A 10716-nucleotide genomic window follows, 5' to 3' on the forward strand; every position below is an offset into this window, starting at 1 on the left:
TTGTGAACGTTTTGGGTTATCTTTGCGAATAGAGTACTCTTTCTTTTTTCTCTGCGCCGTTCATAAGAATGAATAGAGTTCCTTTGCCTAGACCACAGAATAGTTCTAGGCCTATCATTCTTGAGGCCGCACCACTTCTTGCAAGTTTGTCTGCCAATCAATACCTTTATACAATCTGTTAGTATGCTAGCATCTTTACATTTAATTAAAAATATAATTCTTTTTTCAAAATTTTGTTCTGTTTATTTTAGAAATGAAAAACGGAACCAATCTGTAGCTATTCTTAATACATTAGTAAAGCTTCAACGTGTTTATAGCTCTTCTCCTCTTCTATGGAAGAAGAATCAAGTATCCCAGAGTAGTACAAACCAAAACATCTAATTATAAATTCTAACTAGTGTCTTATATCAAGTGGTAAGAAGAAGGAGATTTCATAATAATACTTTAATTGTGTTTAACTTGTGAGGATTAAAATATAAACAAACTGGATACCATAAAGGAATCCTGGTAACGGACAATAAAAATTGCATAACATTTTGTTACTCTACCGCAAACACGTAACAAACGTAAAAATCACGTAAACAACAAACCAAAAAGAAATTCAAAAATATTTCAAACTACAAAAGAACAACAACAAAACAACGTTACAGCGTTACAACGTTACAACGTTACAACGTATAAGCATTTGAGTGCGAAACCTGTTAAAGTAACATAAAAAGGATAAAAGGATATGAAAAGTGGCAACTTAAACAAGCGCTGACACTAATTGGTCACGCAAATGGCTTAAATATGCACAGGATGCGCAGTATATAAAAAAAGCTTGGCGACAATACTTGTAGGAAGTTGAAGAAAGAAATTTTGATTTTATGATAGCAAAACTTCATGAACGGAATGGAATGGTCAGCAGGACTTACTGCCACTTGAAAAGTTTAGCACAACAAAGCAATAGTGCAGAGCGAAGAATGCATAGAATTAAAGTCAAAGTGGCATTAAAGTTGCTCGAGGTAAACACAAAACTACTTTTGCAAAAGTTTAGTGTTTGTGTATCTAACAAAAAGACAAAAAAAAAGGAAAAGAAAAAAGGATCTTAGAAATTTTTGACAAATTCGCGTAGCCATGCTTCACGAACACTTCAGGACCTTTCTCCAAACTTCTATGTCGTCAGCACATTCTATGACAGCACAATAAAGTTTGAAGCATTTAACTATGCGGAATAAAAAGAAGAGGAAATAATGACAACTAAATCGTGCTGGAATAGTTTTTATTTGATTAAAATGAAGCTAGTTAATACCAACTTGAGATTTCCCTGTTTTTTTTTTTTGCTATTATGTTAATTGTTGTGGAAGTTCTTAAGGATGACTTCCCTTTGCATTTTAAAGTTTAGCTATGATCATACCGGGGATTTAGATGTTGAAAGAATATAAGCACAACTTATTACTTTGAGCAACTTAAGATTTCTTAATAAGTAACAAAACTAAAACTTTAATCCTTATTCTCCCACTTGTCCATAATATTAAATAAATGTCAGAAAACACAGTAATTCTGCAAACATTATGACATCTCTACAGAGCATGACATTTTCCAGATACCATTTACAGTACATTATAGCAAAACTAAATGAAAATGTATTATAAAATTTTTGAACTTAAAACATAACTTAATTAAGGAATCTACTAAAAAGGTTGTACTCCGAAAACAAAAACACCAAAAAATTTATTAAATTTGTAAAGAAAAATGTTAAAATCAATAATAAATTTAAGCTAACAAAAAACTATTTTACAACATAACATTTAATTAATTTAATTTATTTAATTAATGTAAACATCACTTATTTTTAAAAAAACACACACCATTCAAAAGATATGTCCCTGCTTAATTAGGTTATGTTTGGTTGGAGAGGCACCAAGGCTCATTTCATCACAAATTGCCCACTGTGATATCGCTCCTTACTTAATTATTGTACATATCTAAATAAAGAAAGAATTCCATAAGACAGGAACTGTGAACAATATTGAAGAGCTCATCTAAAACAGAAACTAACTCTAAAATAAATGTCTACGTGTATAGCCAAGAAGCCATAAAGGCAATAATCTCATAGCAAATTGCATTGAAAAATATTTTAAAAGACAAAGAACTATAGAAATGTTAGTCTTGAATATATTACTTAATTGGGTAACTTGATATAAAGACATTGGAAAAAACTTTCTGCTAAAATCTCTTAAAAATATATATAGTGATATTGACGAAAAATAAATAGGCGTTAGAATGGGTTAATCTTCTGTGAAAGTACAAAAAATGCTGAACATTAAAGAGACTAAGGATCTTCTCTAATATTTATTTCCTGTGGTATCACGAACAATTTGCTGCCCTCCATAATTTTAGAAATTAAAAGACGTCTTAGAGTGTAACTTGAAGCACTCTTGATGCATACTATAAATCTACATATAGGATTCATCCTATATGCATACTATATGTAAATCGCAAGACAAGTTACCCTAACTCATTCCATGCGGTACGTCAATATGCCAAAAACTATAGTTCAGTGAGTTTTAGTTTATTACACATTCTTTATTATCGTTCTATATAATGTCTACTACAAATCTCCATAAAGGTCTTGGTCTATTTGTTATGGCTAAGAACCGGTGTCGGTGGTTCTTATACCACAAACTAGATTAAACTCTCTTCACCTAACTTAACCTATGGAATACTGCAATATGCCAAAAATTTCTCAAAACTAAAATAGTACACTAAACTTTATTATATATTCTGTAATGTAGTGTAAAGTTTTTTATTTTATATTAATTTTTTAAATACTAAAATATAAGCTTTTATCATTTTTAAAGAATTTTCAATTTATAAGCTAATACTGGTAATCCTAACGATGCTAGATACTTTATAAAAGTCGTATTAGTCTGGAGACAAAACTACTACGTAAGATTGTAGATCCTTTAAGATTGTATAAGGCATGTTACACATACCCTACGACTATTAATATATCAGAGTGTTTTGAATTATTAAATGATTTAAAATAATACGGTATGGTCCATAACATAACAATTATTAGTTATTATTTGATTTTATATTTCATAGCGAACCTTAATGAATCCTTTTATTTTTTAAAGTGAAATATTTTCATAAGGCTAATGACATCCTGGCATATTTAAAATAATTGCTTAAACAATAAGTAGAGTAACTAGTTTCTGATGAAAAACTGAATATATTACATGCAATAATAAATATTAATAAATCTCAATAAACAAAATATCTTAAATCTAATTAACGACAAGTAATGCAATATTATCATTTCCATTCAAAATCACAAAATTTCCTTAAATACCATAACAAAAGTGTGTACATTTGTAAATATCATTTGTTAATATTTAAAATTAATAGCCATACAAAGCTGTTATCAATTGAAATTCATCTACTAGAGGCTTTGCTATAATTATCACCCTTCGTCCTAAGAAGAACACTATTTGTAATATTGCGTTATCAATATTATTATTGTCATGCTCAGTCCCATATTTTCATACAGGTTAACAAAATTATGACTTTAGTATGATTATTATTACTATTGTTTCTGCCGGTCCTGTCGGTCCTGCCGTCGGTTATTTTGTTGACTTGTCATAATGCACTTACAGATACAAAGCAGATTAAACTGTAATCAAAATTTGACAAATCTCAAATTTTATTATATTGTTATTGTTTTAATTAACATATATATAAATATAGATGAGCTTAAACTAAATTTGTATTGCATGTAATCCATTAAAGTATAGAGTGGTAGGAACTTGTAAGAAACAAATTGTTGGCTCCAAATAACACTCATGTATGTGTTAATGAATATGTTAATGTTAATGAATTTCTTATTGAACATGTTAATATTAGCTAATGTTTGTATCAGTTTTAGTGTTAGTTTTAGTGTTTTTGAAATACAGATTTTTCATATCTCAGAAGGGGTGCATATATCCCCTTACAATAAGCTTCCACATCACTAAAGTGTTTTTCAGGCAGAAGTGACTGCCATAAAGAAAGCTTTAGCTTGTTTAAAAGTAAATAATATACTTGGAAGGAATACACTTTAAAGTCCTTGAGTTCAGTCCAATTTACATCTAGAATAGTCTTTCACTGTTACACATGAGATGTCGGCGGAGTTCAATATTTCTCTAATCTCGGTTCCCGGTCTTACGGTCTTAACAAGACGGGTTGCTTCACGAAACCACTCGGGACACCTAAACAATCTTCGCATATTGTTGACATCATGTCAATTGGTAATGAGTTCTTCGTATGTCGAACTTTTTAATAAAAGATGGGAAGACTCAACGATATGCAGACATCTGCATGCAATTTGGCCACGCGCTAATAAAAGAAAATCAAACTTTCTCATCGTGATGCCCCGTAGAGATATCAGTCTCTACTACAAAGTAGGTTTACTTACAGGTCATTGTATTTTAGGTAAACACACTAGGAGAAAAAATCTTCCTTTCAACCATTTCTTCCGCATTTGTGGTGAGGACGATGAAAGTGCCTCCCAATTACTTTGCTTCTGTTCGGCACATGTAAAGCGCCGCCTTAAATCTCCAGGGGTTTTCTTTTTTGAGGATCTTTTTTTTTTCTTCCTTTCTCTTAATAGCATCATAGGCTTTGTCAGAGGTTTTAAATAGTTTTAACCCTTGGATTTTTCATAATACGGTAGCATAATGTGCCTACAGACCTAAGTGGATCTCTTGCGAACGCCAGTATAACCTAACCTTTTATTTCTCTCATTTATAACTATAGTCAAACAATTTTGAATTCAAAAGAACTCTTAGTTTAAATTTGCCAGTGTTTTCCAGTGTACAAAGGACACTGATAAATATTCAATGGTATCCAAAATAGAATCCAATTGTTTAAAAATTTAAGTTTTAAATTTAAAAATATCCTCTTTATTACTGATATTACCCTATAATGATTTTTGTCGAGTTTATGGCTCTGAGGATGAGGTGGAGACCGTGTTCCATCTTATGTGTCAGTGTTCTTCTTTAGCTAGAAGAATATTGAAAATCTTCAGATCTCCTTTTCTTACTGATCTGAATGAGCTGTCGTCGTGTAATGTTAGGGACCTGACCAAGTTTATAGAACTGTCAGATTGGTTTTCGTTTACCTAATGGGGGATTTGTTACCTTTTTCAGCGTTGGCTGTAACTGATTTAAATCTGTGTACGTACCAATGCTATTCCTGTGGTACACCAATGGGCCATCATGTGTGCTCATTGGGCCACCACTTCAACCTACTTACCTTTCTACCCGCTTTTTTATTTCAAACGCAGTTCTACTCGAGTCACTTCTGGAATTTTGTATGAACACAAAATTCCAGACTTTAATTAAATACAATAATTAATCAAAGTAAAGCAATATTATTTTATTTTTCAAAACTACAAGCATCTACTCATATATCCTTAATAACTCAAATAAATTAAATGTACACGTTTGCTAATGTCCTTTTTGTTTATTATTGATTGCGATACAAAGTTATAATTATCTGAAATACACATTCGATAGTGCAGGATTTGCTATGATTACCAAAGTTCGTCCTTGATAACAAAACTATTTGTGTTTTTGTTATCATAATTATTGTTGTCATAATTAGTTTCATTATTTCTGTACACGTTTATAGAATTATTATTTCAGTTTGATTATCGTCATTGTTATTGCTGGTCCTGCTGGTCCTGCTGCTCCTGCTGCTCCTGCTGGTCTTGCTTCTGATTATAATTATTGACAAGTGCTAAATATTGGTATTGGTCTGTATTTATACTCGTATATGACAATGAAAAATTTTTTTAATTAATTCTGAAATCAAAAATATTGTCACAGTTTATTTGCATGAGTATTCGAAATAATATCAGTAAAATATTCTGCCTATGCTATTTATAATTCAGATAGATACTCCTACATTTATAAATATGTTTGCTGCAATTAAAGTATATTTTTGCAAACTAAAAATGAAAATATTTTTGCTTTTTGAAATTAATAAAGTATCCTTGACAGCAAGCAATTTTAAACTGCAGGAAACTAAATGTTTACAATAAATTTATGACATAAAATGTTGTTCAGTTTTGAATTTAAATTAATATAATTTTGTAGGTTTATTTGACGGCAATTTCAATTTTATCACTTAATATTTATTAATGAGAGATATTTATTTTAGGCACATTTTTTATTTTTAGCAATTATTTAAAAATTTTAATGAATTTTTTATCATTTAAGAAGTTCGTGTTGCTACTGTTAATTAAAACTCACTGATTTCTGCTAATAATGTTCTACAAAATAGGCGTCAAAATAAAATATTCAAATTAATTAAATTAGAATAAAGTTTTCCTATTGCGAACAATAGTTTTTTGACTAAAAAATATAAATTTAAACTTATTGATAAAATAAAATAAGCTTTTTCTAAAAATTTAAAGAATTTTACTTAAATTATAAGCCAGAGTTAAAGTCAACATATGGCATTATATATAAACACACTAAGAAAAATAATTTAGTTAATTTAACCAGATTTTAATTAAATCTCAGGTCAAAATATTCTTACTCGACACATCATATTGGTTTAACTATACCATATGTTGGTTTTCATATCCTCTTTACGTCAACTTAACTAGTATGTGGTTGAAACTTATTTGTCTAAGTGCACATTATTTTTTCTCATTATGCAAGGAACACGAAATGATCACTTTGATGCAAGTTCCGGAGCATGAATGACATGAAGACAACTAAAAGGCTGACTGCCTAGTCAAATAAGAAGCCTATAGACGTATATGTAGAGTTTCTATATAAAACCAATTCAAAACACTTTTTTTTGGAATATTTTCAACCCATTGAACTATTGAACATTGGAAGGAAACGAATTATACACAATTTCATTGAAACGAATGTGTTCTGAGATGTAGCACCAAGACAAATTGTTAAACTTCTCAAAAGTCTTATAATGTACAAGTTACTTTAGATAATTCTATAGCGCAACAAATACTATATATGATAGTGTACCATTGATCCTTCTAATTCCCTCTTTGGAACATGGGTTACAATACTCCCGAATTAAGACATATATGTCATAAAAGGTAACTAAAACCCAGTAGGTACTTCCAGATACTATTTTGAGTATAAATATTATAAGTGAGTTTCTCTTACTGCACGAGAGCAACGGTATAATCTAGTACCAGAAGGGTTAGGGCCCACCGCTTCGGCTGTACTGATCAATATAGGTTCGCCGCTTCAATAGCAGTGTGATATACTGACACAAATGATATTCAAAAGAAAGGGCATCTCAAAAACAAAGTTTTAGGAAAATTTTGTTTCAATATCTCTATTAGTTTAGAAAATATCGAATTTTGAACGGATAATTTCTGTTTTGCCACACTGTGCAGCAGTGCAAAGTTAGTTGAAGTCCTTAACAGTTTCACAAGTATAGTCGCCAGCAACCAGTTTGGCTTCCAAACTTCGTACAATTCTACATATATTTGAAATTTCGTATCTTCTATTAGGATCCGAAATTTTCTTTAAAATATAACAAAACAGATAGTATAAACAATCTATAGAGCGCAAATTTTGTCTGTCGAAAGAGAGCTCTCTACGAAATCTCTAATTAAATTAAAAATTTACATAAAGAGGTTTTCAAAAAATAGTGAACAACAAAAATTATTTTTTATGTTATTTTAATTAATTGAATTTTGGTTTCGAGTATTGCCAAATATTTTACCCATCATCAGTGGCTTTGGAAATAATTCTTGTATTCAATTAGTACAAGAAATCGAAGTCGTGCCCTGCCAATTTTGAAACTCAGGGTCAGCGCACCTTAACCAACTGACTCAATGCCGTACTTAGCTTTTATATTCGCACATTTTTATTAACAAATTCACTTGCTGTGTTTATATTAGAACGAAATTAGCTTTAGAATAAATGGAATTTGAAATTAAAAATTTACTAAATTTCTAAGTTTCGTTTAAGTCAAATATTAATATCATATAGCAATATTAATATAGCGTATATATATTAATATAGCAATATTAAAATGTTCTTTTAATATATTAAATTAATAATCTTATCGTGAAATCTATTACAAAATATATGGAATATTTCTTTTGTGCTTTCTTTAAGAAGAAATTCAATATAAAAGTTCAATTCCCTTGGCTAAACTTTTGGTGACACACAAGCTGAAAAGTCAACAAAACCAATTCCAAGTAACCACAACAAACTAAAGTGAACGCTTCAACTTCTATGAGTAACTGCGTCTGCAAACTAAAGGAAAACTTTTATTTTCCGATGCCTAAGGATATGTGTTTTATGAGCGTTTTTTCGTCGCAGAATTAAATTGTGGTTTCTTTCTCCAATTTTATTTCTGTGCTTTTTTCTGCATATGCAGGATTATGAATTCAATGTCATTTCACACGCGTTCAGCTAACTTTCAACTTTTTTGTTGGCCTCTAAGACATGTTCATTAACATTCATGCATCCAAAAACGTGATCGCCACAAATCCTCCACTCGTACACTGGGATTTCGCAAACATGCTTAAAGTTTTGCTTTTCCATTTTCCATATATACAAAAGTTAGTTTAAGGATTTTTTGCATTTGCTTGTATGGAATAGTAAATTGTCCACAAATCAAATTAAAAAATAATACAAAATTCAGTTTCTATTCATTTACAAGCAATAATTTATGACGTCGCATTGTTAGTAGAGGCAACAAAGTTAATGTACTTGTGGGTTATTTGCTCTTTTTTTACTAAAAGTCCTTAAATTTCAATTTAATTTGTTGCTTATTTATTATGTGTAAAATGAAATATTTTAAAATTTTAAATGGTCTTCAAGTTTTATTATTTTTATTTTCATTATTGTTTTTTTTTCTTTATTGTTGTTAAAAGTTCTGTAGTCGTCATTCATCATATTTATTATTTTTATCTTGTCTCTATTTCCCCACAGTTACTACTCGCAGCTGCGTGCGCTTTTTGTCATATCTCTGCGACGGCGGCGACAAGTTGGAAGGACAATGGTTATGGACGAAACAATGGAGAAATTATGGTACAACAGAAACAACTGCAACAACTAAAACAAGAGAACCGTAATAATGTGCAACAGCTAAATGAACAATGGGGGTCTTCATTGCAACAGCAGGAACAGCAGCAAGAACAGCAGCAGCAACAACAACGACAACAACTACAATTACAGCAACCAGAAAAAGAACAGCAAATTAAAGAGCAGTACCACTATGACGAACATGCTGATCCCTATGATTTAGCCAATTTATGGCGTCTGCGGCAGATATATGAATATTTTAACAACGAACTTGGCAACAACATAAACAAATATAACTATGAACACCAACGATTACAACAACTACAGCACCAGCAGCAGCAACAGCAACAGCAACATCACATACAACTCTATGATCAAGATAATGAAAATGAAAATGACAATGGCAACAACAATAACAATAACAACAATGACAGTTACTTTTTCTACAAACGTAGCGTTGATGACGACAACTACGGCAACAATATAAATAGTAACGGAAATCCCAGTAGTGGCAGCAGCAATAGCAACAAAGATGGCATCGACAATGACAGCAACAGCGACAATGTATATAACGAATGCAATTACAGCAACAACATAGGTAAACATACACAAAACACTCCCATTTGCGCGAGGAACGGTGTTATAGTCCGTGCGGCAAAATCGCATCAGGATGCCAGAAATGGTTTCCGTTTGCAATTGTCTGCTTCAAATGAGTATGTTAGCAATAGTGCTAGTAATAATAACAACAACAACGATAACAACAACAGCAACAGCAATAATTACAGCAACAACAATAGCGACATTCTAGTTGACAGTGACAGTAACATTAACAGTAGCAGCGACAATGCGAACCACTACGCAAACACACACAATGACATAAACAGCAACAGCAACAGCAACAACAACAACCAAAATGGCGAATATGTCCACTCGATTTCTACACGCAGCAAAAGGTAAAATTTTTAACAATGAAGTAACCACAACAACAACAAAAACAACAATAACAATGATGTAGCTTGTTAGCGTTGTCATAGGGATTGAATTTTGTTTAAATGGTTGGAAGCGGGTTGAGTAGTTTACAGTAGTTAGCAAAGTGATTTTATTGTTTTAAAATGCATTGTCGGATTTAATTTAATATGTCTTAAAACTTAAAAACATTATCAATTAATATTTAATTAATTATTTACATTTTTTGTGCTCCTTGGTTTCCGTTTATTTCTTCAATTTCCAACTATCTTCATAAAAGAGTCATCCTATGTCGAAAAAAGAAATATAAAGCTTACTCTAGAGACCCATTGCAGGAAAACAGTGCAAGATAAATAAAAAAAAATTCTTAAAAAAAATTATTTCTAAGATAAACATAAAAATAAAAATAAACATAAGAACTTTTATAAAGAATTTTAAACAATTTACAAGGAATAATAAGAAAATTTTTCATAAATAAAATTTAAACAACTAAAATTTTTGAAGACATTTAAAAATATAAAAACATACTTTTTAGGGAAATTCAATATTCATAATATAAGAATATTTATATGATCAACTATCGTTTCTGAAAATTCATAAGATTTGTGATTTGTGACAGTATCTGTATGTTATCCCATAATCAAATTTATAGATATATACACATATATTAAACTCTTTTGTACTACGTACCTTATATTTTAGT

General features: G+C 30.5%; 1 protein-coding gene across 1 annotated transcript in view; it reads left to right on the forward strand.

Moving 5' to 3' along the window:
* Window positions 1-10716, forward strand: part of LOC119674271 (protein TsetseEP-like) — a 35554-nt gene that overhangs the window by 24116 nt on the left and 722 nt on the right. Inside the window, exons 3-4 of the mRNA XM_038085403.1 lie at window positions 8955-9397; window positions 9503-9760. Of these exons, the coding sequence (XP_037941331.1) occupies window positions 8955-9397; window positions 9503-9760 (701 nt within the window). The remainder of the gene's footprint in view (window positions 1-8954; window positions 9398-9502; window positions 9761-10716) is intronic.

The sequence above is a fragment of the Teleopsis dalmanni genome, chromosome 2 (assembly GCF_002237135.1).
Source record: "Teleopsis dalmanni isolate 2A chromosome 2, ASM223713v2, whole genome shotgun sequence".
NCBI classification, from domain to species: Eukaryota; Metazoa; Arthropoda; class Insecta; order Diptera; family Diopsidae; genus Teleopsis; species Teleopsis dalmanni.